Source organism: Petromyzon marinus, chromosome 74 (assembly GCF_048934315.1).
Source record: "Petromyzon marinus isolate PM22_M1 ecotype Great Lakes invasive population chromosome 74, UKy_Petmar_22M1.pri1.0, whole genome shotgun sequence".
Lineage (NCBI taxonomy): Eukaryota > Metazoa > Chordata > Hyperoartia > Petromyzontiformes > Petromyzontidae > Petromyzon > Petromyzon marinus.
In genome coordinates this window covers 11,451,847-11,468,795 of record NC_133740.1, presented here as the reverse complement: position 1 = coordinate 11,468,795, position 16,949 = coordinate 11,451,847, and the positions used below count along the sequence as shown (strand labels likewise).

At 50.9% G+C, this 16,949-nt stretch overlaps 1 protein-coding gene across 2 annotated transcripts in view; it reads left to right on the top strand.

The window, feature by feature from the left end:
• LOC116957398 (syntaxin-6-like) overlaps positions 1–16,949 on the top strand; it is a 36,180-nt gene that overhangs the window by 6,215 nt on the left and 13,016 nt on the right. For both annotated transcript variants that reach the window (XM_076056132.1, XM_032979517.2), the window contains 3 exons: positions 7,983–8,209; positions 13,081–13,175; positions 13,731–13,793. In XM_076056132.1, coding sequence (XP_075912247.1) covers positions 7,983–8,209; positions 13,081–13,175; positions 13,731–13,793 — 385 coding nt within the window. The remainder of the gene's footprint in view (positions 1–7,982; positions 8,210–13,080; positions 13,176–13,730; positions 13,794–16,949) is intronic.

Below are 16,949 nucleotides of genomic sequence, written 5' to 3'. Positions count from 1 at the left end.
TTGTGGAAATGTTGGAGAGTTATCCATACCTGGACAGTTGTGCCCATGGCCAGTTCCGGTTTAGCAGCGGAGGTTTCACTCCGAATCAGTTGAGCGCCATTATCTCTTCTTGATCAGGCGTGTAACACGGTAGGGAAGCTACCTGGCCTATCGCTCAATACAAAGCTCCGACAATTCGCATCCACAGTGATGCTCTGTCTGCTTACGATACGTGGAGCCCTCTAAAGGAACATCTGCGCCGGTTGGAAACATTCAGGCTGGCCTGCCAATGATCTGTCCTGGGTTTTACCAGGCTGCACGTCCAGCCACCGCATGCCCAAGCACCTTCTGTTTGGCCGGATAGAGGGGGCTAAACGGGCATGACATGGGCTGGACAGGAGATGGGCTGAAGCAGTGCAACAGGATGTCGAGCTGAGTGGACTTGCCTTTGAGTTGTACCAGCAGTGTCAAGATCGGACTCTGTGGAGAAGGAGGTTCATGAAGGATGCTGCTGGACAGTTGGAGGCAGTTGCCCTCCGGCAAAAGTGGAGGAGCGACGCTCACAGCAACGAGCGGAGCGCCGGGCGGCTAAATTGCAGCGAGTTGGCAGAATGGGGAGCACAGCTGGTGTGCATCATGCCAGGCATCTCAGTCAATCCATGCCACCTGGGTCCGTCCCATGACCTCCTGCTAGCAGCCAGCTGTCCACACTTTGAGCAGCTTGAAAATGTACCGAGCCCTGCACAAGCGCTGTGGCAGACGGTGGCTGTTGTACTTGATGTGTATGTACTGTGTTTGTTTATACTGGATGTGTATAAACTAAACTATACAACATTTTTTTACTTTACCATGTAAAACCCACTGAAGCAACCTGCCCACAAATGATAGCTCAACGAAGCGGCTTATCACCGTGTGGAAATGTTTAGCAGCCAAATACTTTAAACGCGTGATGTTGATTCTAAATATGGAGGGGAAAACCGGAGGACCCGGAGAAAGTTCCATGTGAATATGGGGAGAGAGACGCAAACTCCAAATATAGATTCTAGTTTTGAAGCTTTCGTGACTGCAAGGATCCATACTCTTTGGTTCTATTCGGTAAAGTCACGTAGGTAAAAAATAAAACAACAAAAAATCACGACGTTTCGGCCACAACACAAGTGGCCTTCATCAGGTGAAGGGACCGTACTGTCCAGAGGACAGCGTTGGAGTGAAGACAGCCAAGCCCAGGTCGTGTCCTTTAAGCTGTGTGGGAGGAAACAAAAAAAAACGCCTTGACAAAGGAATTAGCTTAAAATGCTGTAGAGGACCGGCACGGGGGAGGGGGGGGGGGGAGTTTACAAATGTTGATGTGAAGGGAAATAAGCTGGGAAACAAAAAAACGCCTTGACAAAGGAATTGGCACTATATCAATAAATATAGAGTAGGTGTCAGGGTCGGGATCAAAGCCACGACCTCCTGTATATCATGCGAGGTAGTTAACATCTCCTAGCCACTGTGGTGTATGCATCAGCACTGGGGAGAAAAAGGCTGCTGTTGTATGTGGGTTATGTGAAAATTTGATGAAAATAATGAAAATTTAATGAAATTTCGAAATTATGTTAATTTGTGCAATTATGCATATAAATTATGCTAATTCGAGGGATACTCGTATTATTTTATACGAGTGTGTGTGGTAATGTTAATGACAGCCTTTATGATAATCAGGCCCCGCGTCGTTGACGAGGTGGGGTTATCAATCGGAATAATGCAATTAATCGTATACAGTTATGTTAGTGTCAACTCGGCTTCGTATTATCGATCAGTATAATACAATTATTCTCGCTTTGACATTTATTGAGTGTATTAGTGTTTATGTAAGGTCACCAAGTTCATATCTCATCGCAGAACCAGTTGTTATGCATAGATTATAGGAAAGAATCACACCACAACTTCTGCATTAATCAATTTATTTCCTAATTAAACCTTAACTATAATATAGTATGTGAACTCTCACTCTCGGAACTTCAACACTATATCAATACAGTATCATCACCGCATGGCACGAGCCGTTGGTGAGAGAGAGAGTTAAAACATGCATATGCTATTCTAAACAAAAATCCTTCACTTATGATATGCAAGTTCATATATTTGAAAATATATTGCCCACACCGTCCTGCATTCATTTTGATCATATGCAACCCTTATCACGTTGTTAGCACATTGGGTCACAGAACGGTAGAGTATTCTGTAGAGTACACGAGTACGTGCAGCGATCAGTAACGAAAGGTACTTAAAGATTATATGACGATATTCATACGAAAAGGCGATCAAAACAGTTATTATTCCCAAAGGCACAATATATCAACAGATCCATCGGACAGATTATATGATTACCGAAATGGCTTAGAGTGAGGGTGTGCGGTGGGGAGCGCTCTCTCCCCTGATATCCTTATCATGGGCCAACGTTTAATTAATTATGGACGAGTTTACTTGATAAGGAAGCTGGTTGGATATGCTATTCCCCCACGTGAGCGTAGCTCCGTGGCGAAGGGGTCAAGGATTAATTCGTATTGATGGATCAGTTGGTAATTTATGCGATTAGAAGTACAGCCCAAAACAAAATATTAAGGAGGAAAATTATGAATATACTTATAAACGACGGACTGTTATCACCCGACCTGTAGCGATGCTTCCACGGCCACAGATGGTTCACGTTTTGGGATTGGCTTTTGGTTCCTGACTCGTGTATGGTGAGGGATATAAATTGTGTTGAATAGTCAGTGTTCGGAGTTGATTCTTTACGTCAAACAGACGCCTGGTTTGCCGTGTGGTGGGGGGCAGTGCGCGTCATACGTATCGGTCGATTATTCTGCCACCGTGGTTGATTCGGTTCGGCTGACGTAGGTTGGCGAGCCGACACGCTGTTGTAGTTGCGATGGCCCGTCGGTAGATGGCGCACACAGCTCGCTCGTAGCGTGCGCGGTGGTGCCGTCGGCTTGGCGGCTTGCCCACGTTCCGCTCTTAGCGGGCACGGTTGTACGATCGGTAGATGGCGCTCGTCTGCTGGTCGCTGGCACAGTCGTGTTGCCGAGTGTTGACCACCGGTTGCGCTATCGGGCGCTGGCGATACACGTCCCTTGCGATGCTACTTTTGATGGTGCCGACTCGCACCGCGTAGCCCCGTCGCTAAACAGCGAGTCTCGCCATTCTGGCGGCCGGCAGGGACCTCCTCTGCGTCGGCGGCGGCCGATCTCCTGCAGGGATGAGTTGAGCTGGCAAGCTGATGAGCTCCCTTGATGAGCTGAGTTGAGCTGGCAAGCGGGTCTTGCCCGCTTGCTGGTGAGCTCCTTGCTGATGAGCTGAGGCGCACAGTGGCGCGCTCTGGCGCGAAGAGGCGGCGCTCCGTGGCGCGCACCCTGTGGCACACTCTCTCTGATTTTCAATGCTGTAGTGTCCTATTTTATGCCAAAATCCCTCCTCTTGGCTCCTCCCCACAAGGCGGAGCTTCTTTTGATTTAGCTGTGTGTCGTGGTGTGGAGTGTGTGTCCGTATGTGCGTCCGTCCGTATGTGTGTCCTTGTGTGCGTCATTTACGGCACAGCTCTGTTGCCCTCCTCTTTCCACAAACCATAACAACAGGTGTTACAAATCGTCTCACAGGCGTCTCTGTCTGTGTTGCACAACCTGGAGGGAGGGGCGATATTCCCTCCGGTGCGACCTTCACCGACGCACAAAGAAATGGTTAAGGTTTTTAAAGTTAACATTTTATTCCATCAGTTTATTCCATCATAGTCTTACAGTGATGATTCTGTATGGTCTGTTGTGTTAGTTTTCCATCGTGGTGTTCGATATGCGTATGCATATTCTTATTATGTGCTGCAGGAAGACAAAGGCGGCCGGGAGACTCTCTTTTTCCCTGGCCCCCGGTTTAACATCGCTCAAGTATTATTTAGCTTTAACATGAATGTTATGTATGAATTATGTACTGTGATTTCTTTAACTTAAACTTGTTGCCTGGGGTCCTGCTGAGACACGCTTCATTCAAGGCATCTCTCCCCACGTCCACTCCTCTCTGCCTGGTGTGTGCGTTGCTTAATTAGATTTAGCTCTCCCTTGAACACAGATAGCTTGTGATTATTCCTCCGCTCTCTCACGCTGCGGGGAGATAAAAGCGTCTCTCTTTCTCTCCGTCTGTTGCTCTTATCTTTGGCGTGCCGAGGTCAGCTTCACACGGGCACCCGCAGGAGCCTCTCCCGGCCCTTACTTCAGGGCTGCTCTGGCTTACGTGTTTTTCCCTCTCTAACCTCTGAATTAACACTGCATTATTATTATTTGCTTATGTCCTGAGGTTAGAGAATTCGTTTTGACTTCGGAAAAATTCTGATTGTCACACGCTTCGGCCAGGTTGTGCAGAAACTACTAAAAACTACTAAACATTCAGTATTGAATTCATAAATGGGCAATGATTCATTGATGTAGCTCGCAGCCTGGTCTCCAATTGGAGCGAGCGCGAAGATCGATAATTTTAGCCTACTCCTGTTGTTGAATTTCGAACTTTAACGTTACTTTAAAAGCAATGCAGGATAAATGGTTGAGCTTTTTGACTTAACTATGTCTGTGGCTAACGCGAACTCTCGTTGACCCTGGGCTCGGCGTTTAGTCAACCCTACAGTTTGCTGTGTGCTGCGCTCTGTCTGTGTCTCATTAATTTTAATTTCAATTCAACGGCCCTTCCTCAGTTTATTAATTTTCGTGTCTGTGCGGTCGGGTAACGGGCAAGGGCATCGTCATTTTAAGGTGAATAGTGTTAGTATCAATGTTCTGTGTGACCATGGCTTGTAATCTCGCCAACTTAATTTGTTTGCCAAGGTCTGCTGCTGCCCCCCACTCTCTCGCTGTCTCTCCCACTCTCTGCCCCACACTCTCTGCCCCCGCTCTCTCTACTCGCGCCGCTGTTGCCGCTGCTCCGCTGACGCCGCCATCCCAAGGCCTTTCCCCAGCCCTCATTAATTTTCGTCATTCCGTGTAGCTGCGGCGGGAAAGGGTTATCCACGGATTTCCAGCCCTCTCGCGAGCGCAGGTGGTTGGAATAATGAGTTTCTGTCCGCTCTTATCTCTCGCGTGCCGAGGCCAGGTTCACACGCTGGCATTCATTGTTGCCTCGCTCTCCTCGCCCTTGGTTTTTTTTTTGGCTCGGGCTCCTTGGCTTACGTGCTTTGCAGCTTGCTGTGCGCTTGTGTGTTTTCATTCATTATTTCTCTAAAAAAAAATATACGTATCGGCAAATTTCTTGTGAATATTAAAGATGTAAAAAGGGGGCCATATACAACACTGCCGGGCGTGGTACTGGCCACAACCACCTTGTGTGCCTGCGCCGGCCTCCATAGGGTGCTCGCCAACAGCACTTGCCCAAATAGCCTGCAAGTGTCTATACTGGGGATCATTGTCTTTGCACTGTTTCCTGTACTCTGTGTGTGAGTCTGCACTGTGTGGATGTGCGTGTCTCTGCGTGTGTATGCACTCCATTCAATCTCAACAATAGTCTGGCCCGTCGTCGGCTCTCTGCTGAATTCTCCGAGCGTGAATTCTGAGCGTGTGCAGCTGAGGTTTACACATCTCTGCCTCCCCCTCTCCCCACCCACCTCCTGCCGGGTGGCTAGGAGATGTTAACTACCTCGCCTGGTGTACAGGAGGTCGTGGGTTCGATCCCGACCCTGATACCTGCTGTATGTTTGGATTTTGCATCTCTCTCATCATCATCATCACCACGGTGGCTAGGAGATGTTAACTACCTCGCCTGGTGTACAGGAGGTCGTGGGTTCGATCCCGACCCTGACGCCTGCTGCTTAATTGGAGTTTGCGTCTCTCTCTCTTGCCGTGGTCGCGTGGATTTTTCTCCACATTGAGAATCGATGTCACGTGTTTAGACCTCCACATTGAGAATCAATGTCACGTGTTTAAACCTCCACATTGAGAATCAATGTCACGTGTTTAGACCTCCACATTGAGAATCAATGTCACGTGTTTAAACCTCCACATTGAGAATCAATGTCACGTGTTTAGACCTCCACATTGAGAATCAATGTCACGTGTTTAGACCTCCACATTGAGAATCAATGTCACGTGTTTAGACCTCCACATTGAGAATCAATGTCACGTGTTTCGAGCAGTGGTCTTCATTGCAAGGCCTGCTGGCTACTGGCGGCCCCTGGTGGCCTTTAGTGTCCCCTTGATGTGCGGGTCCCGACAATCCACCCCATCGTCATCATCGTGCTGTCAAACCCTCATCGTTTCAAATGTGTGGCGGTCCTCACGCTGATGATGTCTTTTCGGCGAAAGCGGCCCTTCTTCTTAAAATTAGTGAATAACGCTGGGTTCGAATATTTGGCTTCTGCTGTGTATTTCCACGTGATAAACCACTTCCTTGAGCTGTCATTTGCAATGGCCCAGTCGCTTCTGAAAAATTACTATATAGCTCAGGGGGCCTTACACCTGGAAAATAATTAAGTTTTAGTTGAGGGTGGTGACGTGGTCCGACGGTAGCTCGTGAGGCCGCTCGTTGCTGCAGAGGTACGCAGTTCGTGTGTAATCGCCACACCGTCTGCCTCACTTGGACGACTACAAGATCCACGCAACGTACATCTCTCGCAGGAGTTTGGCCGTTGGGCGCAAATCGCCGTCACGATCCCCAAATTTTTCAAATTCCGAGAAATTACGCCGTGGAATTATTTTCATGGACGGGTGGGGGGGGGGGGGGTGGTCGCACGCATAGCGGCGATCGCTGCGGCCGCATGGCAGCAGACGATCCCAGGGTCGCCCCCGCAAGTTGGACCGCTCCGTGTGTATGTACGTTGAACTTCTTTCGCACCGTACGTAGCCAACCGTGCTCGTCGGAGGTGCGGGGGAAGGACAACACACTAAAGACAAAAAGCAGCTTTAGAGAAATGAGTTTTCAATCTAGATTTGAAAGTGCATAGCTCCATTGGATTCATGATATCGAAAGGAAGAGAGCGTTCAAGATGGCAGCCTAAGTGGAACCAAAACCGTGCGATGCAGTGAGCGTCTTTATTCGATGGTTATCCTAAAGCCGCTGCTGTGAGGATAGCCGGAGTTTGCATGATGATTTGTGCTCCGTGACGAGATCATCGATGTACGATGGTTTGTTTGTGGCAACCACTTTGTGTGTAATGAGCACTGGACGAACATGGTTGGACCTTGCAGCCCTCGACTAACAAACATCATTCGTTCCCGAGACCCGTTCGTAAGTGGAACGGTTCGGAAGTCGGTGCACAACATTGTATTGCATTTAAACGCCCATACGGTCAGTGTTATGAATTGTCATGGTTCAACAAAACATTTGCATGAATTAGGATAAACATTCGTTTTATTTCTCATTCCATCTCGCGGAGGAACAAAATTGTTCTGCGGTTCAGTTTGCAAGTGCGAGTTCGCGTTTTAAGTCAAGGTAAAAAAACAAAATATATATACATGTTTCATGGAAGGTGGTTCGTAAGTGCAGGTGTTTGTAAGCACGGGGTTTCGTAAGTGCGGGGTGTTCGTAAGTGCGAGTGTTCATATGTCGGGTGTTTCGAAGCACAGGGTGTTCGTAATCGTGGGTGTTTGTAAGCGTGCGGTGTTCGTAAGTGCAGGTGTTCATAAGTCGGGTGGTGTTCGTAAGAGTGGGTGGTGTTCATAAGAGTGGGTGGCGTTCGTAAGAGTGGGTAGTGTTCGTAAGAGTGGGTGGTGTTCGCAAGAGTGGGTGGCGTTCGTAAGAGTGGGTGGCGTTCGTAAGAGTGGGTGGTGTTCGTAAGAGTGGGTGGCGTTCGTAAGAGTGGGTGGCGTTTGTAAGAGTGGGTGGTGTTCGTAAGAGTGGGTGGTGTTCATAAGTCGGGTGGTGTTCATAAGAGTGTGTGGTGTTCATAAGCGTGGGTGGTGTTCGTAAGCACGGGCGTTTGTAAGTCGAGGACTGCCTGTAACCACTACGACACGTGCTGTGCTCGCTCGTGTGTGTGTGTGCGTGGGCAGGGAAGTGGTGAAGGCGCTGGCCTCAGCGCAGGGTCTGCACCAGCGCTGGAGGGAGCTGCTGCTACTGGAGCCGGGCGCCGGCTCTGGCGGCGGCTCCGGCCACGGGAGTCACGGTCACCACGGGGGTCACCACGGGGGTCGCGAGGAGCTCGAGTGGACGAGCAACGAGCTGCGTAACGCCCTGCGCAGCCTCGAGTGGGACCTGGAGGACCTCGCCGAGACCGTCAATATCCTGGGTGCGCAGGCGCGTGCACGTGTCTGCGTGTCTGTAGTTAAAGTGCACAGAGCCTGGCACAATCGCCGAGGTCGCGTCATCGCCACTTAGTAGCGAACGGCGGAGGCTGTTGTGTGTCTGTGTGTGTAGACGTCATAGGTGCTGCTCGCTGACAGCACTTGTGTGTCTGTGTGTAGACGTCATAGGTGCTGCTCACTGACAGCACTTGTGTGTCTGTGTGTGTAGACGTCATAGGTGCTGCTCGCTGACAACACTTGTGTGTCTGTGTGTGTAGACGTCATAGGTGCTGCTCGCTGACAGCACTTGTGTGTCTGTGTGTGTAGACGTCACTTGTGTGTCTGTGTGTGTAGACGTCATAGGTGCTGCTCGCTGACAGCACTTGTGTGTCTGTGTGTGTAGACGTCATAGTTGCTGCTCACTGACAGTACTTGTGTGTCTGTGTGTGTAGACGTCATAGATGCTGCTCACTGACAGTACTTGTGTGTCTGTGTGTGTAGACGTCATAGGTGCTGCTCACTGACAACACTTGTGTGTCTGTGTGTAGACGTCATAGGTGCTGCTTGCTGACAGCACTTGTGTGTCTGTGTGTGTAGACGTCATAGGTGCTGCTCACTGACAACACTTGTGTGTCTGTGTGTAGACGTCATAGGTGCTGCTCGCTGACAGCACTTGTGTGTCTGTGTGTGTAGACGTCATAGGTGCTGCTCACTGACAGCACTTGTGTGTCTGTGTGTGTAGACGTCATAGGTGCTGCTCACTGACAGTACTTGTGTGTCTGTGTGTGTAGACGTCATAGGTGCTGCTCACTGACAGCACTTGTGTGTCTGTGTGTAGACGTCATAGGTGCTGCTCGCTGACAGTACTTGTGTGTCTGTGTGTGTAGACGTCACTTGTGTGTCTGTGTGTAGACGTCATAGGTGCTGCTCGCTGACAGCACTTGTGTGTCTGTGTGTGTAGACGTCATAGGTGCTGCTCGCTGACAGCACTTGTGTGTCTGTGTGTGTAGACGTCATAGGTGCTGCTCACTGACAGTACTTGTGTGTCTGTGTGTGTAGACGTCATAGGTGCTGCTCGCTGACAGCACTTGTGTGTCTGTGTGTAGACGTCATAGGTGCTGCTCACTGACAGTACTTGTGTGTCTGTGTGTGTAGACGTCATAGGTGCTGCTCACTGACAGCACTTGTGTGTCTGTGTGTAGACGTCATAGGTGCTGCTCGCTGACAGTACTTGTGTGTCTGTGTGTGTAGACGTCACTTGTGTGTCTGTGTGTAGACGTCATAGGTGCTGCTCGCTGACAGTACTTGTGTGTCTGTGTGTGTAGACGTCACTTGTGTGTCTGTGTGTAGACGTCATAGGTGCTGCTCGCTGACAACACTTGTGTGTCTGTGTGTGTAGACGTCATAGTTGCTGCTCACTGACAGTACTTGTGTGTCTGTGTGTGTAGACGTCATAGGTGCTGCTCACTGACAACACTTGTGTGTCTGTGTGTAGACGTCATAGGTGCTGCTTGCTGACAGCACTTGTGTGTCTGTGTGTGTAGACGTCATAGGTGCTGCTCACTGACAGTACTTGTGTGTCTGTGTGTAGACGTCATAGGTGCTGCTCACTGACAACACTTGTGTGTCTGTGTGTAGACGTCATAGGTGCTGCTCACTGACAGCACTTGTGTGTCTGTGTGTAGACGTCATAGGTGCTGCTCACTGACAACACTTGTGTGTCTGTGTGTAGACGTCATAGGTGCTGCTCACAGACAGTACTTGTGTGTCTGTGTGTAGACGTCATAGGTGCAGCTCGCAGACAGTACTTGTGTGTCTGTGTAGACGTCATAGGTGCTGCTCGCTGACAGCACTTGTGTGTCTGTGTGTAGACGTCATAGGTGTTGCTCGCTGACAACACTTGTCTGTGTGTGTAGACGTCATAGGTGCTGCTCGCTTGACAGTACTTGTGTGTCTGTGTGTAGACGTCATAGGTGCTGTTCACTGACAGTACTTGTGTGTCTGTGTAGACGTCATAGGTGCTGCTCACTGACAGTACTTGTGTGTCTGTGTGCGTGGGGTCCGTTTGGTAGTGGAGTGGTTAGCACACGGAACTACAAACCAGCGAGTTCGATTCCTGGTGACGACCAGCATCAGTGATGATTATCTGATTTGGTTCTGGGCCTCCCCTAAGTTGACTCGGCCTCAAATGAGTATCTGGTGCGGTGCGTAAACGTCGCCACTAGGGAGACAAAGGCGGCTGGGGGTGGTGCTAGCTACCCACCTCCTTGTGTGGTCTACTTATGCTGAGGTCTCTGTGGTGAGTTCTAGGTGGTGAGGTCTCTGTGTTGTGAGGTCTCTGTGTTGTGAGGTCTCTGTGTTGTGAGGTCTCTGTGTTGTGAGGTCTCTGTGTGGTGAGGTCTCTGTGTTGTGAGGTCTCTGTGTTGTGAGGTCTCTGTGTGGTGAGGTCTCTGTGTTGTGAGGTCTCTGTGTTGTGAGGTCTCTGTGTGGTGAGGTCTCTGTGGTGAGGTCTCTGTGTGGTGAGTTCTGTGTGGTGAGGTCTCTGTGTGGTGAGTTCTGTGTGGTGAGTTCTGTGTGGTGAGTTCTGTGTGGTGAGTTCTGTGTGGTGAGGTCTCTGTGTGGTGAGGTCTCTGTGTGGTGAGGTCTCTGTGTGGTGAGGTCTCTGAGTGGTGAGGTCTCTGTGTGGTGAGGTCTCTGTGTGGTGAGGTCTCTGTGTGGTGAGGTCTCTGTGGTGAGTTCTAGGTGGTGAGGTCTCTGTGTGGTGAGGTCTCTATGTGGTGAGGTCTCTGTGTGGTGAGGTCTCTGTGTGGTGAGGTCTCTGTGTGGTGAGGTCTCTGTGTGGTGAGGTCTCTGTGTGGTGAGGTCTCCGTGTGGTGGGGTCTGTGTGCTGAGTTCTGTGTGGTGAGTTCTGTGTGGTGAGGTGTCTGTGTGGTGAGGTCTCTGTGTGGTGAGGTCTCTGTGTGGTGAGGTCTCTGTGGTGAGTTCTAGGTGGTGAGGTCTCTGTGTTGTGAGGTCTCTATGTGGTGAGGTCTCTGTGTGGTGAGTTCTATGTGGTGAGGTCTCTGTGTGGTGAGGTCTCTGTGTGGTGAGGTCTTTGTGTGGTGAGGTCTCTGTGTGGTGAGTTCTGTGTGGTGAGGTCTCTGTGTGGTGAGGTCTCTGTGTGGTGAGGTCTCTGTGTGGTGAGGTCTCTGTGTGGTGAGGTCTCTGTGTGGTGAGGTCTTTGTGTGGTGAGGTCTCTGTGTGGTGAGTTCTGTGTGGTGAGGTCTCTGTGTGGTGAGGTCTCTGTGTGGTGAGGTCTCTGTGTCGTGAGGTCTCTGTGTGGTGAGTTCTGTGTGGTGAGGTCTCTGTGTGGTGAGGTCTCAGTGTGGTGAGGTCTGTGTGGTGAGTTCTAGGTGGTGAGGTCTCTGTGTTGTGAGGTCTCTATGTGGTGAGGTCTCTGTGTGGTGAGGTCTCTGTGTGGTGAGGTCTTTGTGTGGTGAGGTCTCTGTGTGGTGAGTTCTGTGTGGTGAGGTCTCTGTGTGGTGAGGTCTCTGTGTGGTGAGGTCTCTGTGTGGTGAGGTCTGTGTGGTGAGTTCTGTGTGGTGAGGTCTCTGTGTGGTGAGGTCTCCGTGTGGTGAGGTCTCCGTGTGGTGAGGTCTCTGTGTGGTGAGTTCTGTGTGGTGAGGTCTCTGTGTGGTGAGGTCTCAGTGTGGTGAGGTCTGTGTGGTGAGTTCTAGGTGGTGAGGTCTCTGTGTTGTGAGGTCTCTATGTGGTGAGGTCTCTGTGTGGTGAGGTCTCTGTGTGGTGAGGTCTTTGTGTGGTGAGGTCTCTGTGTGGTGAGTTCTGTGTGGTGAGGTCTCTGTGTGGTGAGGTCTCTGTGTGGTGAGGTCTCTGTGTGGTGAGGTCTGTGTGGTGAGTTCTGTGTGGTGAGGTCTCTGGGTGGTGAGGTCTCTGGGTGGTGAGTTCTGTGTGGTGAGGTCTCTGGGTGGTGAGTTCTGTGTGGTGAGGTCTCTGTGTGGTGAGGTCTCTGTGTGGTGAGTTCTGTGTGGTGAGGTCTCTGTGTGGTGAGTTCTGTGTGGTGAGGTCTCTGTGTGGTGAGGTCTCTGTGTGGTGAGGTCTCTGTGTGGTGAGTTCTGTGTGGTGAGGTCTCTGTGTGGTGAGGTCTCTGTGTGGTGAGTTCTGTGTGGTGAGGTCTCTGTGTGGTGAGGTCTCCGTGTGGTGAGGTCTCCGTGTGGTGAGGTCTCCGTGTGGTGAGTTCTGTGTGGTGAGGTCTCTGTGTGGTGAGTTCTGTGTGGTGAGTTCTGTGTGTGGTGAGGTCTCTGTGTGGTGAGGTCTCTGTGTGGTGAGATCTGTGTGTGGTGAGGTCTCTGTGTGGTGAGGTCTCTGTGTGGTGAGGTCTCTGTGTGGTGAGATCTGTGTGTGGTGAGGTCTCTGTGTGGTGAGTTCTGTGTGTGGTGAGGTCTCCGTGTGGTGAGGTCTCCGTGTGGTGAGTTCTGTGTGGTGAGGTCTCCGTGTGGTGAGGTCTCTGTGTGGTGAGGTCTCCGTGTGGTGAGGTCTCCGTGTGGTGAGGCCTCCGTGTGGTGAGGTCTCTGTGTGGTGAGGTCTGTGTGTGGTGAGGTCTCCGTGTGGTGAGTTCTGTGTGGTGAGGTCTCCGTGTGATGAGTTCTGTGTGGTGAGGTCTCTGTGTGTGGTGAGTTCTCCGTGTGGTGAGTTCTCCGTGTGGTGAGGTCTCCGTGTGGTGAGTTCTGTGTGTGGTGAGTTCTCCGTGTGGTGAGGTCTCCGGGTGGTGAGGTCTCCGGGTGGTGAGGTCTCCGGGTGGTGAGGTCTCCGTGTGGTGAGGATGTCTTCGCTGCGTGGAGCTGCGTTTGTTTTTCCTATCGGCGTCCACGCATCGTGGAGACCAACCCTCGCAAGTTCAAGATGGACTCCTCTGAGCTGGGCGATCGAAAAGCGTTCATCGCTCGCACCAGGCAGAGCGTCAAGGCACGTTCACGCGTCACACACGCACACACACACACACACTTGTTACACACACACACGCGTCACACACGCACACACGCGTCACACACGCACACACACACACTTGTTACACACGCACACACGCGTCACACACGCACACACGCGTCACACACGCACACACGTGTTACACACACACGCACGCGTCACACACACGCACACACGTGTTACACACACTTGTTACACACACACACGAGTCACACACGCACACACACGTGATACACACACGTGTGACACACACTTGTTACACACACACACGTGTCACACGCACGCACCCACACGTACGTGTTACACACACACATACGCGCGTCACACAAGCGCGCGTCACACACACATACGCGCGTCACACAAGCGCGCGTCACACACACATACGCGCGTCACACAAGCGCGCGTCACACACACATACGCGTGCTGGTAACACACTCTTGTCACCTTGCCGCGTGCGAGGCTTAGTGGGGCCCACACAGTGATGCCCCCTCTCTGCCGCCCTCCCTGAGGGCGCTGTCGCTGCGTCGTCCGCAGGAGATGAAGGACGACATGGCCAGCCCCCGCGCGGTGGCCGGCGAGGAGGGGAAGAGCCGCAAGGTCAGTCGGGGGTCACGCGCCCCCACGTGGGTGAACTAATCTCCATCTGTTCCATCTCACTCCCTTCTACCACGTGGGTGGACTAATCTCCATCTGTTCCATCTCACTCCCTTCTAACACGTGTGTGGACTAATCTCCATCTGTTCCATCTCACTCCCTTCTAGCACGTGTGTGGACTAATCTCCATCTGTTCCATCTCACTCCCTTCTACCACGTGTGTGGACTCATCTCCATCTGTTCCATCTCAATCCCTTCTACCACGTGTGTGCACTAATCTCCATCTGTTCCATCTCACTCCCTTCTACTACATGTGTGGACTAATCTCCATCTGTTCCATCTCACTCCCTTCTACCACGTGTGTGGACTAATCTCCATCTGTTCCATCTCACTCCCTTCTACCAAGTGGGTGGACTAATCTCCATCTGTTCCATCTCACTCCCTTCTACCAAGTGGGAGGACTAATCTCCATCTGTTCCATCTCACTCCCTTCTACTACGTGTGTGCAGTAATCTCCATCTGTTCCATCTCACTCCCTTCTACCACGTGTGTGGACTAATCTCCATCTGTTCCATCTCACTCCCTTCTACACCGTGTGTGGACTAATCGCCATCTGTTCCATCTCACTCCCTTCTACACCGTGTGTGGACTAATCTCCATCTGTTCCATCTCACTCCCTTCTACCCGTGTGTGGACTAATCTCCATCTGTTCCATCTCACTCACTTATACCCGTGGGTGGACTAATCTCCATCTGTTCCATCTCAGACCTTTCTACCCATGGGTGGACTAATCTCCATCTGTTCCATCTCACTTCCTTCTACCACGTGTGTGGACTAATCTCCATCTGTTCCATCTCACTCCCTTCTACCACGTGTGTGGACTAATCTCCATCTGTTCCATCTCACTCCCTTCTACCAAGTGGGAGGACTAATCTCCATCTGTTCCATCTCACTCCCTTCTACCACGTGTGTGGACTAATCTCCATCTGTTCCATCTCACTCCCTTCTACCACGTGTGTGGACTAATCTCCATCTGTTCCATCTCACTCCCTTCTACCCGTGTGTGGACTAATCTCCATCTGTTCCATCTCAGTCCCTTCTACCACGTGGGTGGACTAATCTCCATCTGTTCCATCTCACTCCCTTCTACCACGTGGGTGGACTAATCTCCATCTGTTCCATCTCACTCCCTTCTACCCGTGGGTGGACTAATCTCCATCTGTTCCATCTCAGTCCCTTCTACCACGTGGGTGGACTAATCTCCATCTGTTCCATCTCACTCCCTTCTACCCGTGGGTGGACTAATCTCCATCTGTTCCATCTCAGTCCCTTCTACCACGTGTGTGGACTAATCTCCATCTGTTTCATCTCACTCCCTTCTAACACGTGTGTGGACTAATCTCCATCTGTTCCATCTCACTCCCTTATAGCACGTGTGTGGACTAATCTCCATCTGTTCCATCTCACTCCCTTCTACCACGTGTGTGGACTCATCTCCATCTGTTCCATCTCACTCCCTTCTACCACGTGTGTGCACTAATCTCCATCTGTTCCATCTCACTCCCTTCTACTACGTGTGTGGACTAATCTCCATCTGTTCCATCTCACTCCCTTCTACCACGTGTGTGGACTAATCTCCATCTGTTCCATCTCACTCCCTTCTACCAAGTGGGTGGACTAATCTCCATCTGTTCCATCTCACTCCCTTCTACCAAGTGGGAGGACTAATCTCCATCTGTTCCATCTCACTCCCTTCTACTACGTGTGTGCAGTAATCTCCATCTGTTCCATCTCACTCCCTTCTACCACGTGTGTGGACTAATCTCCATCTGTTCCATCTCACTCCCTTCTACACCGTGTGTGGACTAATCGCCATCTGTTCCATCTCACTCCCTTCTACACCGTGTGTGGACTAATCTCCATCTGTTCCATCTCACTCCCTTCTACCCGTGTGTGGACTAATCTCCATCTGTTCCATCTCACTCACTTATACCCGTGGGTGGACTAATCTCCATCTGTTCCATCTCAGACCTTTCTACCCATGGGTGGACTAATCTCCATCTGTTCCATCTCACTTCCTTCTACCACGTGTGTGGACTAATCTCCATCTGTTCCATCTCACTCCCTTCTACCACGTGTGTGGACTAATCTCCATCTGTTCCATCTCACTCCCTTCTACCAAGTGGGAGGACTAATCTCCATCTGTTCCATCTCACTCCCTTCTACCACGTGTGTGGACTAATCCCCATCTGTTCCATCTCACTCCCTTCTACCACGTGTGTGGACTATTCTCCATCTGTTCCATCTCACTCCCTTCTACCACGTGTGTGGACTAATCTCCATCTGTTCCATCTCACTCCCTTCTACCACGTGTGTGGACTAATCTCCATCTGTTCCATCTCACTCCCTTCTACCCGTGTGTGGACTAATCTCCATCTGTTCCATCTCAGTCCCTTCTACCACGTGGGTGGACTAATCTCCATCTGTTCCATCTCACTCCCTTCTACCACGTGGGTGGACTAATCTCCATCTGTTCCATCTCACTCCCTTCTACCCGTGGGTGGACTAATCTCCATCTGTTCCATCTCAGTCCCTTCTACCACGTGGGTGGACTAATCTCCATCTGTTCCATCTCACTCCCTTCTACCCGTGGGTGGACTAATCTCCATCTGTTCCATCTCAGTCCCTTCTACCACGTGTGTGGACTAATCTCCATCTGTTCCATCTCACTCCCTTCTACCACGTGGGTGGACTAATCTCCATCTGTTCCATCTCACTCCCTTCTACCCGTGGGTGGACTAATCTCCATCTGTTCCATCTCAGTCCCTTCTACCACGTGGGTGGACTAATCTCCATCTGTTCCATCTCACTCCCTTCTACCCGTGGGTGGACTAATCTCCATCTGTTCCATCTCAGTCCCTTATACCACGTTGGTGGACTATTCTCCATCTGTTCCATCTCAATCCCTTCTACCCGTGCGTGGACTAAACTCCATCTCTTCCATCTCAGTCCCTTCTACCCGTGTGTGGACTAATCTCCATCTCTTCCATCTCACTCACTTATACCCGTGGGTGGACTAATCTCCATCTGTTCCATCTCACTCCCTTCTACCACGTGTGTGGACTAATCTCCATCTGTTCCATCTCACTTCCTTCTACC